Source organism: Schistocerca cancellata, chromosome 4 (assembly GCF_023864275.1).
Source record: "Schistocerca cancellata isolate TAMUIC-IGC-003103 chromosome 4, iqSchCanc2.1, whole genome shotgun sequence".
Lineage (NCBI taxonomy): Eukaryota > Metazoa > Arthropoda > Insecta > Orthoptera > Acrididae > Schistocerca > Schistocerca cancellata.
Genome location: NC_064629.1, coordinates 530,620,933 through 530,639,656, shown reverse-complemented (window position 1 = coordinate 530,639,656; position 18,724 = coordinate 530,620,933). Strand labels below are relative to the sequence as shown.

The 18,724-nt window shown below is 44.5% G+C and overlaps 1 protein-coding gene across 1 annotated transcript in view; it reads left to right on the top strand.

Moving 5' to 3' along the window:
• Positions 1–18,724, top strand: part of LOC126183604 (homeotic protein female sterile) — a 543,174-nt gene that overhangs the window by 480,685 nt on the left and 43,765 nt on the right. The window contains exons 4-5 of the mRNA XM_049925715.1: positions 5,985–6,107; positions 17,439–17,603. Of these exons, the coding sequence (XP_049781672.1) occupies positions 5,988–6,107; positions 17,439–17,603 (285 nt within the window). The 5' untranslated portion in view covers positions 5,985–5,987. The remainder of the gene's footprint in view (positions 1–5,984; positions 6,108–17,438; positions 17,604–18,724) is intronic.

The window sequence follows — 18,724 nt, the reverse complement described above, 5'->3', positions numbered from 1 at the left end:
TGAACATTGTAACTCACAAATTCTCCAAAAATAAACGAAAAATACGATTATTAAAAAAAAAAGCAGATAAAAATTCACTTGACACCCTCCTGAGAGACAATCGCCTCTCTTTCCAAATTAACGATGTACCGGTAAGTGTAAACAAGATGTGGCTTGAATTCAAAGAAATAGTATCGACAGATCGACAGCAATTGAGAGACTTACACCAAATAAATTTACAAACGACGGAACTGTTCCCCCTTGGTACACGAAACAGGTCAGAACACTGTTGTAAAATAAATAAATAAATTAATTAATTAATTAAAAAAATAAACGAATGCAAACTCTCAAAGACTGGCAACCTTTTACAGAACCTCGAAATTTACCGCGGACTTCAATTTGAGATGCTTGTAACAGTTTCCACAACGAAACTTTGTCTCGAAACCTGACAGTCAAAGAGATTCTGGTCGTATGTAAAGTATGCTAGCGGCAAAACACAATCAGTGGCGCCTCTGCACGATAGCAATGGAAATACTATCGGTACAGTGCTGCTAAAGCTGAGTTACTAAACAAAGCCTTCCGAAATGCCTTCACAAAAGAAGACGAAGTAAATATTCCAGAATTCAAATCAAGAACAGCTACTAACATAAGTAACGCAGAAGTAAATATCCTCGGAGTAGTGAAGCAACTTAAATCACTTAATGAAAGAAAGTCTTCTGGTCCAGACTATATACCAATTAGATTTTCTTCGACAAAAGATCCGTACCGAAAGACTGGAAAGTGGCACAGGCCACACCAATATTCAAGAAAGGCAGTATGAGTAATCCACTAAATTACAGGTCCATATCAGTAACGTCGATTTGCAACAGCATTTTGGAATACATATTGTGTTCGAACATAATGAATTACTTCGATTAGAACGGTCTATTGACACACAGACAACACAGATTTAGAAAACATCGTTCTTGCAAAACACAACTAGCTCTTTATTCAAAGGAGGTGTTGAGTGCTAGTGACAAGGGATTTCAAATCAGTTCCGTGTTTCAGGATTTCCAGAAGGCTTTTGACACTGTCCTCACAAACGACTTGTAATCAAATTGCGTGCTTATGAAATATCGTCTAATTACGTCACTACATTCGTGATTTCCTGTGAATGAGGTCACAGTTCGTAGTAATTGACGGGAAGTCATAGAATAAAACCGAACTGATTTCAGACATTCCCCAAGATAGTGTTACAGGCTCACTGCGGTTCCTAGTCTAAATAAACGATTTAGGAGACTATCTCAGCAGCCATCTTAGGTTGTTTGCAGATGATGATGTCGTTTATCGTCTAGTAAAGTCATCAGAAGATCAAAACAAATTGCAAAACGTTTTGGATAAGATGCCAATATGGTGCGAAGATTCACAGTTGATCCTAAAGAATGGAAAAGTGTGAGGTCATCCACATGAGTGCTAAAAGGAATCCGTTAAACATCGGTTACACGATAAATCGGTCAAACTGATGGCTGTAAATTCAACTGAATACCTAGAAACTATAATTACGAAGAACTTAAATTGGAAAGAACACACAGAAAATGTTGTGGTGGAAGGCGAACCAAAGATTGTGGTTTATTGGCAAAAAGATGCAACAGATCTGGTAGAGAGACTGCCTGCCCTGTACCCGTCCGTCTACTTTTGAGGTACTGCTACGCGGTCTGGAATCCTAACCAGCTAGGATTAACAGAGTGCATCGAGAAAGTTCAAAGAAGAGCAGCACGTTTTGTATTAACGAGAAATTGGGGAGAGACATTCACTGACATGACACAGGATTTGGGGGGGACATCACTGAAATAAAGGCAGCTGCTCACACTTTTTCGTTCGGCGGAATTTTCTTACGAAATTCCAATCACCGACTTTCTCCTCCGAATGCGATTGTATTTTGTTGACACCGATCTACGTAGGGTGAAAGATCGTCGTAATACAATAAGGGAAATAGAGCCCGCACGGAAAGGCTCTTAAGTATGATTGGCAGAGTATCCATGTAGATGTGAATGACAAATAAATGGGTTGGAAAATAATTAGGCTATCTAAGATTTTTTGTTTTCTAATTTGAGCTTAATGTCCTTTCCTCAGATGCCATCTGCATTCAAAATGTTTCTTTGTACATTATTCTCTCAATTCTGAATATGGTACGGTAGGTTTCTCAGAAAATTTCTGTTCGTGAATCAGAAATCAAAATTGCATTCTATCTTGAATGATTTCTTAATGGGAACCAATCTCTTGCAGATCTTCAACTTCTGTTAATTAGTTATGGTTTTTTGTTGGTAAGGCTAAGTTTCGAATTTTTTTGGTGAGCCCAATATTGCCTATTCTATGTAAGTGACAGCAAAAATGTAATTACAGATTTCGGATGCTATCTGTTATTTTTTAATGTAAACGTGATAGGTCTCGTGTGATTTCTTTTTCATTCAAATTCCATTACCGCATTTTAGTACAAAGGGTTTTCTGAGAATTTTCCTTTCCCTTTTTTCAATGGTTTTTGTATAAAATCTGCCACCAGTTGTCACAATAACAATTATAATGGTGGAGATGAGAATGACGATTTTTATTACTATTATTATTAACATTGTGTGGTGCTAATGTACGGTGCATATTGTAACGCTGACTCACAAATGGTGTCTGGTTGGACGTACGAGAGTGCCTGAGAGCCTTACTCTTGCAACGTGAAATGCACTGATGAGCCAAAACATTATGACCAGCTGCTTGACAGCGTGTTGGTCAACATTAGGATTACTTCAGAAGTTCTGCCTGACATGGATTCGGCAAGTCGTTGGTGAATTTCTCAAAGTCTAGATGTCTACGCACATGTCAACCAGTTTCTGTAAATTACAAAAAATGGTTCAAATGGCTCTGAGCACTATGGGACTTAACTGCTGAGGTCATCAGTCCCCTAGAACTTAGAACTACTTAAACCTAACTAACCTAAGGACACCACACACATCCATGCCCGAGGCAGGATTCGAACCTGCGACCGTAGCGGTCACGCGGTTCCAGACTGTAGTGCCTAGAACCGCTCGGCCACACCGGCCGGCTGTAAATCACAGGACGGCGGTTTTTGGATGGGGATCTGGTGCCCGATAGCGTCTCAGATGTTTTCCATTGGGTTCAGATCAGGAGAATTTGGTGGCCAAGACATCAATAAGTGCACTACTATGCTCCTCAAACTACTGCAGTACGATTCTGGCCTTGTGGCATGGGCAGCTATCCTGCTAGAAGATGGCATCGTCATAGGATAATACATCAAACATAAAGGGATACAAGTGATCGGCAACAATGTTCACGTAGTCCACTCCTGTCATAGTGGTTTCGATTATCACCGAAATTTCCACGGATGCACAAGTGGATATCCTCTGTAGCATAATACTGTCCTCAACGGCCTGCTTCCGTGGCGCGTTGCACGTTTCGAGCAGCCGTTCCCTTGGATGACGGCGTATCCCATTATGACCACCGACCTGGTGTAACAAGAAATGTGATTCATCCCAGCAAGCGATATGTTTCCATGCGTCCACTGTCCTTTCTCTATTAACCCATGCCCACTGCAATCGTAATTTATGTTGTCGTTGAGTCAATATGAGAACACGTAGGAGTCACCTAGTGCATATCTCTATGTTCAGCAATGTGCGTTGAACGGTTATCTCCAAAACACTTGTGCCTGTGACAGCACCGTACTCCGTCGTTAAGATCTGCCACAGATCGCCGCCTGTTCTGCTTTACAGCGCGCAAGCGTCCGATCTCCACGTTCTGCGATGAGCCGCCGACTTCAAACACCTTGTAGCCTACTAGTAATTTAATCTCTTTCTAAGTATATACGTACGACAGTAGCACCCCAACAGCCGATCAGATCCACCGTTTCCGACATGCTCGTTCCCAGGGGCCGGGTCAAAACCACATGCATTTTGTCGAAGTCCAATTTTTTTCAGTGAGTGTCCCCATTTGCAGCCCGTATCATCGCTGAAATAATTCCCCATTAGTCTCTGCTCCGCTTATAGACACTACTGGCCATTAAAATTGCTACACCAAGAATAAATGCAGATGATAAACGGCTATTCATTAGATAAATATATTTTACTAGAACTGCCATGTGTTTACATTTTCACGCAATTTGGGTGCACAGATCCTGAGAAATCAGTACCCAGAACAACCACCTCCATTCGGGAGGGCGACGGTTCAATCCCGCGTCCGGCCATCCTGATTTAGGTTTTCCGTGATTTCCCTAAATCGCTCCAGGCTAATGCCGGGATGGTTCCTTTCAAAGGGCACGGCCGACTTCCTTCCCCGTCCTTCCCTAATCCGATGAGACCGATGACCTCGTTGTCTGGTCTCCTTCCCCAACAACCAACCAACCAACCACCTCTGGCCGTATTAACGGCCTAGATACGCCTGGGCATTGAGTCAAACAGAGCATGGATGACGTGTACAGGTACAGCTGCCCATGCAGCTTCAACACGATACCACAGTTCATCAAGAGTAGCGACTAGCGTATTGTGACCGGCCATTTGCTCGTCCACCATTGACCAGACGTTTTCAATTGGTGACATATCTGGAGAATGCGCTGACCAGGGCAGCAGTCGAACATTTTCTTTATCCAGAAAGGCCCGTACAGGACCTGCAACATGCCGTCGTGCATTATCCTGCAGAAATGTAGGGTTTCGCAGGGATCGAATGAAGGGTAGAGCCACGGGTCGTAACACATCTGAAATTTAAGATCCACTGTTCAAAGTGCCGTCAATGCGAACAAGAGGTGACCGAGACGTATAACCAATGGCACCCCATACCATCACGCCGGGTGATACGCCAGTATGGCGATGACGAATACACGCTTCCAATGTGCGTTCACCGCGATGTCGCCAAACACGGATGCGACTATCATGATGCTGTAAACCCAACCTGGATTCATCCGAAAAAATGACGTTTTGCCGCCGGCCGAAGTGGCCGTGCGGTTAAAGGCGCTGCAGTCTGGAACCGCAAGACCGCTACGGTCGCAGGTTCGAATCCTGCCTCGGGCATGGATGTTTGTGATGTCCTTAGGTTAGTTAGGTTTAACTAGTTCTAAGTTCTAGGGGACTAATGATCTCAGCAGTTGAGTCCCATAGTGCTCAGAGCAATTTTTTGACGTTTTGCCATTCGTGCACCCAGGTTCGTCGTTGAGTACACCATCGCAGGCGCTCCTGTCGGTGATGCAGCGTCACAGGTGACCGCAGCCATGGTTTCCGAGCTGATAGTCCATGCTGCTGCAAACGTCGTCGAACTGTTCGTGCAGATGGTTGTTGTCTTGCAAACGTCCCCATCTTTGGACTCAGGGATCGAGACGTGGCTGCACGATCCGTTACAGTCATGCGGATAAGATGCCTGTCATCTCGACTACTAGTGATACGAGGCCGTTGGGATCCAGCACTGCGTTCTGTATTACCCTCCTGAACCCACCGATTCCATATTCTGCTAACAGTCATTGGATCTCGACCAAAGCGAACAGCAATGTCGCGATACGATCAACCGCAATCGCGGTAGGCTACAATCCGACCTTTATAAAAGTCGGAAACGTGATGGTACACATTTCTCCTCCTTACAAGTTTCACCAGGCAACGGCGATCAACTGCTGTTTGTGTATGAGAAATCGGTTGGAAACTTTCCTCATGTCAGCACGTTGTAGGTGTCGCTACCGGCGCCAACCTTGTGTGAATGCTCTGAAAAACTGATCATTTGCATATCACAGCATCTTCTTCCTGTCGGTTAAATTCCGCGTCTGTAGAACGTCATCTTCGTGGTGTAGCAATTTTAATGGCCAGTAGTGCTTACCGCATCACGTGCCCGAAACGCCACCGTGCTGTACTCAATCTCGCAAAGCGTTGTTGACATAACGTTTTGGCTCGTCGGTATAAATGCACAAATAATTAAGTGAATAAATAAATATATTGTTGGCTAATGCGATGTCGTTGTTGATTGATGTTTTCGTGTTGATGTTGCAGGCCATGGAGGAACGGCCGGTAGAGAGCGTGGAGGAGGCGCGGCTGGTGATCCGCGAGCTGCGCGACCGCTACCGCGCGCAGGCGCACCAGCTGCTCGCCTGGCGCCGCAGGGTCAAGCAGCAGGTAAGGCTCACGCCGCGCTATACCGGGCGAAATAAAACTCACCTTCAAGCTGAAGCAGGCAGTAGCTTCAAGATGCGCAGATGGAGGCAGCTGTTGGGCGACTGTAGACTGTAGATTTCCTTGTGATCATATAGCTGGCTTAAGTCATGCCTTAAGCACTATTACCAATAAACATGAGGGACTACTTTAACTGTCATGACATACAACACTGCCACAGAACCATACCATGTTTCATTCAGCAATGACTTCTGTATTTACGACGCTATTGTGAATTTTTTAAACACCACACAAATCAGTGAATACGAGAGATCATATCCGTCATTGAGGTAGAAGAAATTTTAACAAAACAACGGTGCATTTTATCAACGATAACGATTTTTTTTACGAAATAGTAGCGCCTGTGTTATTAAGAAGTACGATACAGTTTGTATTTTTCCGCCAGTAGCAGTCTCTCGACACTCAATAAATATGCCTTTCCTGGATGAGAATATACGTAACGTACGAGAGCAGGTTGTGACACAAAGACGGCGACATACGGAAGACTTTTGGGTCTGGCCGTGGTTGGTGCGGGAAATTCGGATTTGAGTCCCGTTCTGCCACAAATTTTCACTCTCGTCAATCTAATATACAGCCGAGGGTGGTTCATATTCGCAATTGCGAATACATTTACTGTTAAAATATTATTTATTCCGATTTCAATTTCGACACATTATCATTGTCGAGCATTGTGGGTTAGTGCGACGCATTCAAGAACATAAAGCTGTGAGAGGCTCAATAACGTAGTTCCCAACAGTGGTGGTACAAACCCACCTGCTGTTCCATACACTATGTGAGCAAACATGGAAAAGCTGATATAATAACGGCACATAGCTAATATGATGAAAACAACGCCCACTATGAACCCTAAAGTCAAAATGTCGTGTACATTTTGACTTATTGTTTTTAGTGGGTATTGTTTTACTATTATGTTAGCTCTGTGCTGCTGTTATTATGTCAGCTTTTCGCAATAAATAATATTTTAACAGCCTAAAGCTGAATTACTTCATTCAAAAATTTCACTGAGGCTGTCTTATGTCCGCATCAAAATTCTGAATAACAGATATAGTGGACTGTATCAGTGACGTTAATATAAACAATTTTAAGTCACACTGTGTAATGTTTTGTTTCTAAGGATAATGGCAGGGCATTTATTTCATGTAAATACTTTGACCAAACAGCTGTAGCTCTCTCTCTCTCTCTCTCTCTCTCTCTCTCTCTCTCTCTCTCTTTCCTGATACATATTGGCTCTTTGTTTTAAACATATTCTTTGGGCGTTTCCGTTCCCACGTTTTCATCTCGACTGTTTATTCGTTTGTGGGAGCGAAAGTACACGTTGTGCTGTTAAATACCTTAAGTGAGGGGTTATAGACCATTTGTCAACAGCATTTTAATTATGCTGTACTTCACAATTCTTTCCTGTATGTAGTATGTGAAGTTGTCGACAAGCAGAGAAACCAGCGGGTGTGTGTGTGTGTGTGTGTGTGTGTGTGTGTGTGTGTGTGTGTGTGTGATTTATTGGCAGTGGTACACAAAGTAGTCTCAGCCATGCACAAGACATTTCACCCTTTTCCTGTTCCAGTTGCAAATGCTTCTCGGGAAGAACGATTGCTGGCAAGCCTCCATGAGAGCTAGAATCTCTGTAGTTTTTACCTTCATGGTCTTTTCACGAGTTATACACAGGACGAAGCAACATACTGGTTGCGTCAGGTGAAGAGAAACTGAAATAAATGTGAAATTTACCACATGTCTCTGTTGTAATCTGATAAAACTGCTGGATATCGATTAAAAAATTTCACACACGGAAGAGTAAAAAGCAGACAGTAACTACTTAAATCAACATGGATTTTTAGTGTATTACTTTTTTAAATCGGACTAAGACGAATAAAATAGTTTCTTCTAGCCACATGCAGATTCACAACCTTATACAGATAGTCTTGAAAATATGTGATTGAATTTTTAATAGCCATGAAAATACTTGTAAGATTTAAAAAGAACAAACGTGACGCGCATGGGATGCATAGTTCATGCATAAATAATTCACCTCTGTACTATTACGCTACTTACTAATTGATACATGAACAGTTCGCCTCCTTAATATTATCTGTTGAATGCACCCCACGTTTCCCATTTTAAATCTTACAAGTATTTTCATAACTATTAAAGTTCACAGTCACAAATTTTCAGGATCATCTGTATGGGGTTCAGAATCTGTATGAGGTAGGAGAAATTATTTTATACTTTACAGTCCTATTTAAAAACGTAGTGTATTAAAAATTTGTTTTGTATTTAAATTAGCTTTTACGATTACTCTCACCTCATTTAGGTACTTTCGTGATAATCTAGAAATGATATTACTGAAAGACAGTATGCGGGGCCAGAGAGATAAAAATTACACAGTCACCCGCAAGAAACACCGATAGTTCCAGCCTGTTAGGCGACGTGGGTGGAAGATTGGTCACAAAATACAGTCGCCAATTATACCGGTCCGCACATTTCGGCTGCACCGATGCTGATGATTCGCCGTCATCGTAAAAATGGTTCAAATGGCTCTGAGCACTATGGGACTTAACATCGGAGGTCATCAGTCCCCTAGAACTTAGAACTACTTAAACTTAACTAACCTAAGTACATCACACACATCCATGCCGGAGGCAGGATTCGAACCTGCGACCGTAGCGGTCGCGCGCCTCCAGACCGAAGCGCCTAGAACCGCTTGGCCACACACGGACGGCTGCTGTCATCGTACCGTAAAGGTTCTGCATGCTGTCCCACAACCACAGATAACTGTCATGAAAGTTGAAAATACCACTTCGCGAAAAGGCGGCCTCATCTGTAAATAAGGTGGATGACACATATCCCGTAATCGTGGTTGCCTGGTGAAGAAACCAGTGACAAAACTGCGCCCGATGTGGAAAGTCTGTCGCTGCTGTAAGTGATAAGGCTAGTACCAATTGTCATGAAGAATGTTCCACATCGTCGTCTGGATTATTCTGCACTGGAGGGCTAACTGCCTGCTACTGACACGGCTGTCGCCTTCCACAGTGTTAATCACAGCCGGCCGCGGTGGCTGACGGGTTCTAGGCGCTTCAGTCCCTAACTGCGCTACTGCTACGGTCGCAGGTTCGAATCCTTCCTCGGGCATGGATGTGTGTGATGTCCTTAGGTTAGTTAGGTTTAAGTAGTTCTAAGTTTAGGGGGCTGATGACCTCAGATGTTAAGTCCCATAGTGTTTAGAGCCATTTGAACCATTTGTTAATCACAGTTTACTCAAAGTCTCATGTCCGAACATTTCGGGCACGTCCTTCATGATTTCCTGCTTCCTGAAACGACCCTGTCTCCGACAAACGGTGGAACACTGTTGCAGACGTTGAGCGCTATGGTTGTTGTCGGCGGGGATAAGTCTCGTGATACAACCTTGCTGCCCGTTGCCATTTACTTTTCTGTAAGTAAATACCATGTCGGTAGCCTCTCGATTCGAATACGTAACCATTGCGTACAACGCTGCATCACATCCACTACAACGTGAATCAGCAAGAGAAGTGATTCGGGCACAACGTTACCAATTACATGATAGGAGAGGTCTCTAGGGCATGTCGTATGAGGAGCATTATCACCCTCCAGGAGGAAACCATGCGTACTGTAACTGTGGCTGCATGGTACAGCGCGTATTAGACTGCAGTTTCTGTAACAAAGCGTGATTGAATAAATGGTCTCTAGCATGGAAGCCACGCATCTCCAGACATAAGTTCATTAGACCTTGTTTTGTTCGGTATCCTCTCATCGATCAATCCGTAGAGTTTGTACACTATGGAAAAAATCATCTTGTATATCTCGTTTGTGGACTGGTAAGTGGTTAGAAGAAGTTATCTGATAACGAAGCGAATATACACTGCCTGACAAAAAAGTGAAGTACCCAGAAGGGAAAGAGGGAACGAAATAAAACCTCACGTATTCAGACGGCATGTGATCTTATTTCAGTGATTACAAAATAATCAAATGTAGAAAAAACTTGTCAATATGAGCCCACTTACCAGTATGTCACACACCCTCTAGCATGAATCCACGCACTTTATCTGTTGGTAAAGGTGTCATGAAGCCGTTGCACTTCTCCCGAGGAAAGTTGGCCCACAACTGTGGTAGCTGTTCCTTGATATGCTGGATACTGTCACTGGAATAGATTTTATGTCCGATCTAGTCCCACACATTATCTGTCGGGGACATATCTGGCGCTCTTGCTGGCCACGACAGTACCTCAGCATCACGCAGGCCGTTCATAGAGCACGTGCCGTATGTTGAAAAACGACTCGACGATGCTGTAGCATGAGAAGTAACACATGACAGCGCAGGATTTCTGTGACGTACCGTTGAGCTGTCTGTCACCACCAGCCGTGAGATGAAGTCATCCTCGACAGCTCCCCACTCCAACGCCAGGAGTAACACGGCTATGCCTCTCCAAAACATTTGAAGAGTGGGACCTCTTCTCTTCAGGTCGATGGCCATCTGGGATACTCCACGCCGCGCAGAGTGGCCGCGCGGTTTGAGGGGTCATGTCACTGATTGCGAGGCCCCTCCCGCCGAAGGTTCGAGTCCTCCCTCGGGCATGGGTGTGTGTGTTGTTCTTAGCATAATTTAGTTTAAGTAGTGTGTCAGTCTAGAGACCGATGACCTCAGCAGTTTGGTCCCTTAGGAATTCACACACATTTGAACATTTTTTTGGATATCGTAGAACCGCGATTCTTCGCTGAACATAACGCGACACCGTTCATCAGCAGTACGTGTCCGCCAGTACGTCAAAACTCCAAACTCAACTGTATGTATTGTGGGGCTACAGCAGTCTACGCATGACACGGTAATTCCTTATTCCTGAAGCTGCTTATCTCCGATCAATAGTGCGGGATGATTACTTGTCCCCGGACGACTGGCCCAGATGTGAAGGGGATTACGACGTGCTTGGTGCACAAGACGGTGGTCCTGCCGGCCGAAGTGGCCGAGCGGTTCTAGGCGCTACAGTCTGGAACCGCGCGACCGCTACGGTCGCAGGTTCGAATCCTGCCTCGGGCATGGATGTGTGTGATGTCCTTAGGTTAGTTAGGTTTAAGTAGTTCTAAGTTATAGGGGACTGATGACCTTAGAAGTTAAGTCCCATAGTGCTCAGAGCCATTTGAACCATTTTTGAACGGTGGTCCTCCCTTATGGAGATCAGACGTGGTCGACTGCAACCTTGACGATGAGTATGCCTGCACTCACGTGCTCATGCGTTCCAACAAAAGGCCACTGCCACATCCGAATGCCGTTTAAATCTGGATATTTCACGATTCGACCAATCGGCCAAATGGAGACTCAGAGTGAGTCACCTTTCCGGCTCTGTCATGTGACGATAACGCTGTCTCTCGCGAGTACACGATATCTGATGCCGTTCACACCCCGTATACACCTTACCATACCTTGTAAGAACATTAAACACGAACAACACAGATGCATTGTGGTGGCTGTTCTACCTGTCACAGAGAATTGTACCTCTAATCAATGAAGTACCCGCCAATGTTCTGCATGTGCATGAAGTGGCAATGACATCTGACCATATCTTGTGGGTGCTTCACTTTTTTGTCAGGCAGTGTAACTTCCCAAGACTGTCTCATCACCGGTGAGGTACTTTGTTTTCCTTGTCGATACTGACTGAGCACGTCAAAATGACCCACGGCTACTACTGTATATTCGGAGTATTCTCTTGCTTAGCGTGCCTTTGAATGACACACTGATATGCCTCAATCTAGCGGCCGGTAGAGACACCCGATTTTTAATCTAAGACCACCGCTATATGGTACTTTTACGAAGGCGGAAATAGAATTGTAGTAGAATAACAGCGAAAAAGTTGATACTGACTGTTGTGTAGAAAAATTGGATTTGATACCAGTATTGTCAGTGACATTCTAAGAAAGAACAAATAAAATAAACGCACTTTATTCATTTTGAAAAAAATTTGTCCACGGAAAAAAGGAATAAAAATGAAAAATGAAATTTGGCAAACAAAAAGAATGCATTCATGTTAAAGGAAGGAATTTCACGGTTTCGACGACGAGGCCATTAAAGATCGACCAAAAGCTTGGATCGGGAAAGGAAATGATGCGTGCTGGTTGTGGTAAGAGTTTTATAACTCCTCATTAATACAAGAATGACTTTTTCCGTTTTCATAACCAGCGGTGTTTCGGTAGTATTTTATCATCGGTAGCAGCCGTTTTACATCCACTGCTGTTAAAAGCCTCCTCCAGACTTTTGCACTGCGCTTTTCAGCTACGCGCTTCCGTGTTGGCCGTGCATATTTTATAATGCCATCCATCCACCCACCCATCTTCCGTTAGGTCGGCGTCTCCGTCTTGTCGTATTTCTTGGAACCCAGGAAAGAACTTCAATATTTTTTCAGACGTTTATTCGCCTTGCTGCAAGCCACGACCCCACCATTTTAGTTTCATTAAAATCACAGTTACGTCTTTCATTACGTATTTTCGCCTGATCTATATATTTATTTTACTCTCCTCCATAATAATTACCATAATGCACCTCTGTTTTTCTTGAATAATTCGGAAATTACATTCTCTAGCGAAAACGTATCACAGTTCACAATTTAGCTAAATTAAGTTTCTTACAAAAAGTTCCTTCATTTTTTTCTGTAGGACTAACAGTTTGGGTGTAGCAAGCGAGAGGATATGAAAATCGTGCAAATGGTTCAAATGGCTCTAAGCACTATGGAACTTAACATCTGAGGTCATCAGTCCCCTAGACTTAGAACTACATAAACCTAACTAAGCTAAGTACGTCACACACATCCATGCCCGAGGCAGGATTCGAATCTGCAACCGTAGCAGCAGCGCGGTTCCGGACTGAAGCGCCTAGAACCGCTCGGTCACAGCTTCCGGCGCTTGTATCTTTACCCGATTAAAAATCTAATTTTTTTTCTGCATGCGGTTAGTGACAGCTTTAGTGAATATGTTCTACGTATCGGAGAGAAAGCTGATTGGTCAATAATTTTATTTTTTATTTTTGTCTGTCCTGTTCCTTGTCAAGGAGAATAAGCAAAGCATTGTTCTGGGTTTGGGCAATTGTCTTACTCAGCAAATATTGCGTAAAAAATTTTGCAAGTGAACTTCTGGCAGATTAAAACTATATGCCGAGCTGAGACTCGAACCGGAGACCTTAGCCTTTCGAGGGCCAGTGCTCTACCAACTGAGCTGCCTGAACACGACTCACGACCACTCCTCACACCCGTGCTTCCGCCAGTGCTCCATTTGAGAAGATACTTGCAGTAAGTAAAGCTTTGGGATGAGGTTGTGAGTCGTGCTTGTTGCCATTACACTTACCCGCGAAAGACAAAGGTCCCAGGTGTAAGACCCTCTTCGGCACTAAGTTTAAATCTGTCAGGAAGTTTCAAATCAGCGCGCACTCTGCTGCAGAGTGAAAATTAATTCTGGAAATTTGCAGGTGACTTCCGTGTTGCTCTGTCTCCAAAGTCTCCAAATTTAACCATTTCTACCGAAACACCAGTTTCTCCCTGCGTTTTCTCTTTCATCATACCTCAGATTTTTTCAGATACCTCTCCAGGCAATACGTCAGTAACGTCATTAATTCTGTTATTGGCTATCTGTCTGTCTCATTAGTGTCTTGAACTATAAAAATATTTCAAGAAATCTTTGAACGCTTGGAAAATTTTCTCTCCGTTTTTAGCTACGTTGGCAGCCATGAAAAATAATATCTTCTAAAGATAAACTTATCTTATTAAATTTTGGTTATAGCTTGTTACAATCTTTGGTGGAAATATATGAATAAGTTCGTATAGTTCAGTGTAGTGTGTCATATCACTGTTATCACTTGCTTGAAACTTTTATCTTCTTCTTACCAGACGCTGCATTCTATTTGCAATTTTCTTTTCTATCCCTCTCTTTATGTCAGCACCATCATTTGATGTTTACATACGTACCTCTTATAAATAATTACCCCCTTTCCTTCAGGTATACACAACTTCACATTCGAAGATGCTGTTTCTTCCCAGCTTTCTTTGTATCTGTTTTTACGCTGTATCTGAATAATCTATGATAACATCCCGTTCAGTTCCTGTACAAGCTAATCGGTGTGTGGTTTTGTTATTGGATATCATAATGTACGCATGGTTAGGTACACAAAATGGCTCTGAGCACTATGCGACTTAACTTCTGAGGTCATCAGTCGCGGTTAGGTACACGATTCGCGGTATTAATGGTAGATTGGAGCATTTTGTATAGTTTTCTTTGTATACTACTGTTTTCCTACTTTCATCTTTCTTTTTCTCGCTACTGCCTTTATCCCTCATTGTGCGCAGGGTGGGCAATGTTAAGTACGGAACTGGCATGGTTAATTTTAAGGGGTGGCCGGATGCCCTTCCTGCCGCCACCCCCCCCCCCCCCCAAGACGGAATTACTGTACCCCAGCTGTCTGTGTCTAGTGTAAATCGTGGAATAGTACGAATGTGTGGCAAAGGTCCGCGAGTCGTGTAACTGAGGTGGGAGGTGGGGACCAGCCCGGTATTCACCTAGGAGGATGTGGAAAACCGCCTAAAAACCACATCCAGGCTGGCCATCACACCGGCCGTCGTCGTTAATACGCCGGGCGCATTCGATCCGGGGCCGGCGCGCCTACCCGAGTCCAGGAAGCAGCGCGTTAGCGCTCTCGGCTATCCTGGCGGGTCTGTTTTCCTACTTTCATAGAAAAAATTGTTTCTAGTCAACAATAGTGGTCACCGTTACCATTTGAACCCTAACCAACCGAAATGAAAAGCAGTTCGAAATTCTTTTTGGTCTATTTTTAGGTTCCTTTTAGGTTTATTTTTTATTTTCGTAGTTTAAGATATGTTGGAAGAAATTATTTTATTTCCTGAGAGAGATTTTAGTGTACTCCAAACTAAAGACTAGAACTAAAAGCGTCCTTGGCAGACATGCAGAGCTAATGTTAAGGTCGTTACAGTTAATTGCTATTGGATTTCACACTCTCATACGATCAGTGGCAGTGTATTAAAACACTAAAATACACCGTCCAGTCTCATTAATGTGACCAAGGTTGCAGTCCGGACCGCTGCTAGACGTTCAGGAAAAGAGTCAGTGAGGTTCTGGAAGATACCGACAGGGATGTGGAGCCACGCCCACTCCAGTGTCGTGGCCAGCTGCACCAGCTTTCTCGGTTGAGGATCGATGGCGTGAACAACCCGATCGAGGCGGTCCCACAGATTCTCGATTTAATTTAACTCCAGGGAGTTTGGTGGTCAGGGGAGTACGGTAGACTCAATCTGGTGCAGTTAGAACCACGCATGTACACTGCGAGCTGTGTGACGAAGTTGCATTGTCCTGCTGGTAGATGCTGTCGTTCAGAGGAGCAACAAAATGCATGCAGGGTTGGGGATGTTTTGGGGGAAGAGACCAAATTGCGAGGTCATCGGTCTCATCGGTTTAGGGAAGGACGGGGAAGAAAGTCGGCCGTACCCTTTCAAAGGAACCATCCCGGCATTTGCCTCGAGCGATTTAGGGAAATCACGGAAAACCTAAATCAGGATGGCCGGACCCGGGATTGAACCGTTGTCCTCCCGAATGCGAGTCCAGTGTGCTAACCACTGCGCCTCCTCGCTCGGTGCTTGCAGGGGTAGACATGGTCCCCAAGGATAGATGCATACTTGCGTTGATCCATTTGGCCTTACAGACTGACGGGTTTACCCAGAGAATGCCACGGAAACATTCTTCAGATAATAACGCTCTCTCCTCCGACCTGGATGTTTGCAACAGTCATCTGTATGACGGAGCATAAAACTTGATTCATCTGTAAAGGCAACCTGTCGCCACTCACTGGACGTCCAGTTGCGATACTGTCGTGTAAATTCCAACCTTCGTCCCCTATGAACGGCAGTTAGCGTGCGTGCATGAACCAGGCGCCTGCTGTGGGGGCCCATATGCAGCAACGTTCACTGAACTGTCGTTGAGGAGACTCTGTTGGTAGCCCCTTGGTTCATCTGGGCGGTCAGCTGCTAACCATTTGCACGTGTATTCGCCCGTACACATCTCCGCAGTTGTCGCTTCTTTCACCCTTGTCATCTATGGCCCGTGGTGCACCAGTGTCCTCGGTGCTGGCTTTGGAAAGCGCAATTTTGTCTTGCACGATATACCGGGTGATCAAAAAGGCAGTATAAATTTGAAATCTGAATAAACCAAGAAATAATGGAGATAGAGAGGTAAAAATTGACACTCATGCTTGGAATGACTTGGGGTTTTATTAGAACCGAAAAAAACAAAGTATTGCTAGACGCGTAAAAGATCTCTTGCGCGCGTCGTTTAATGGTGATCGTGTGCTCAGCCGCCACTTTCGTCATGCTTGGCCTCCCAGGTCCGCAGACCTCAGTCCCTGCGATTATTGGCTTTGGGGTTACCTGAAGTCGCAAGTGTATCGTGATCGACCGACATCTTTAGGGATGCTGAAAGACAACATCCGACGCCAATGCCTCACCATAACTCCGGACATGCTTTACAGTGCTGTTCACAACATTATCCCTCGACTACAGCTATTGTTGAGGAATGATGGTGGACATATAGAGCATTTCCTGTAAAGAACATCATCTTTGCTTTGTCTTACTTGTTATGCTAATTATTGCTATTCTGATGAGATAAAGCGCCATCTGTCGGACATTTTGTGAACTTTTGTGTTTTGTTGGTTCTAATAAAACCCCGTGTCATTCCAAGCATGTGTGTCAATTTGTACCTCTCTATCTACATTATTCCGTGATTTATTCAGTTTTCAAATTTATAATGACTTTTTGATCACCCGATACTTCAAGCACTGCAGCACGCGAACAGCTTACAAACTTAACCGTTTGCGAAATACTTCCGCCTTCGGTCCACAAGCCAATGATCATGCCATTTTGGGCGTCAGATAAACCGCTCTGTTTCCGCACTACGACGATGACTGCCCTGCTATCGACGTCCCCCCCCCCCCCCCCACCCACCGACACTCATTATATACCCTCCACTGCTAGTGCTGCCACCTGCCGTTTGAGAGTGTCACTGCACTTATACGTCGAACATAGGAGGTAGTCACGTTAATGTTACTGGATCGTGTATAAGCAAGTCTAAAATCAGACGTCTGCACATCGACTCTCTGTGAATGAAAGTAAGATTTCAGTTTACAAAAACCGAATGTGAACCGTGCCGAATGACGCCGGGATACAGAAGCACTCTGATACTGTTGGTGCTCAGAAGTATTTAACTAGTGTCCTGCCGTTTTCAGGAGGAGCTGTTCGTGCGAATGGCGCGAGAACGTGCTGAGCAGCTGAAGACGCTGTCTGCGCAGCTGATACTGTTCGAGTCGCGACTCTGTCGCAAGCAGAAGGACCTGGGCAATCTCCTAGCCCAGAGGGACACCATCATTGCCAGGCAGCAACGAACCATACAGGTAAGACTGCAAACGCTGTTCTGCTCGCTGCTTATGTACTTGCAGGCCCAGAAGTTTTCTTGTGCGGTATTGAATGTAAACATGTTTATAGGCTGGTGCAAAATGGAGAAAAGAGTCACTGGAATGGGTAGTAATTGGGAATTGAGAGGCTGATGATGCGCTCCCCATTGCCAAGTGTGTGATTTTGTAGTCGTGGTGTAAAGTGGAGTGAAACATAGCTGTTTTGCCGTCTGCCATTTCTACCCAACCAACGACGCCATTTTTAATGTGCAACAGCTCTTCTGTTTCCAGTTCAGTAGAACCGAGCGAGGTGGCGCAGTGGTTAGCACACTGGACTCGCATTCGGGAGGACGACGGTTCAATCCCGTCTCCGGCCATCCTGATTTAGGTTTTCCGTGATTTCCCTAAATCGCTTCAGGCAAATGCCGGGATGGTTCCTTTGAAAGGGCACGGCCGATTTCCTTCCCCATCCTTCCCTCACCCGAGCTTGCGCTCCGTCTCTGATGACCTCGTTGTCGACGGGACGTTAAACACTAATATCCTCCTCCTCCAGTTCAGTATTGAGCACAGTGGGGCGAACGTTATTGGTTGGTACCATTTCACACAGCTGAATCAGTTACGAAGAGAAATTAAGCTGGCCGCATGACACGTACTCTATAGCTCGCTGCAGAGTATTCTGTGCGAGTCAGTCCCATCTGTACATAATCTCAATTGACTGGAAACACGGCCGTGCTTAAAGGCAGATGGACGACCCTCCACAGTGTGACGTGTCCACACTTCATTACATAATGTGGGGAGGTTCGGGAGAATCTAAATAAAATCACATATAGTCTGATCAACATGCACAACCGCCTTCTCTCCCCTCACCAACCAAATGCAAGGGATTAAAATGACTTCCACCGCCACGATGTCAGCTAGCTAACTTTGTCGTTCGCGCTCGCACTAACGTAGCAACCAGGACAAAAAAAAATGTTTTGAGAGAGGGAGGGCGGGAGGTGGGGTGGTGTTGGATAATCCAGCCTCTGTATTTCATTATAACCCAGAAAAACTCATTGTATTTTTTTTATTTAACAGCACGAACACTCATGGACATTACTCATATCGTTCTGGTTCGACCAAGT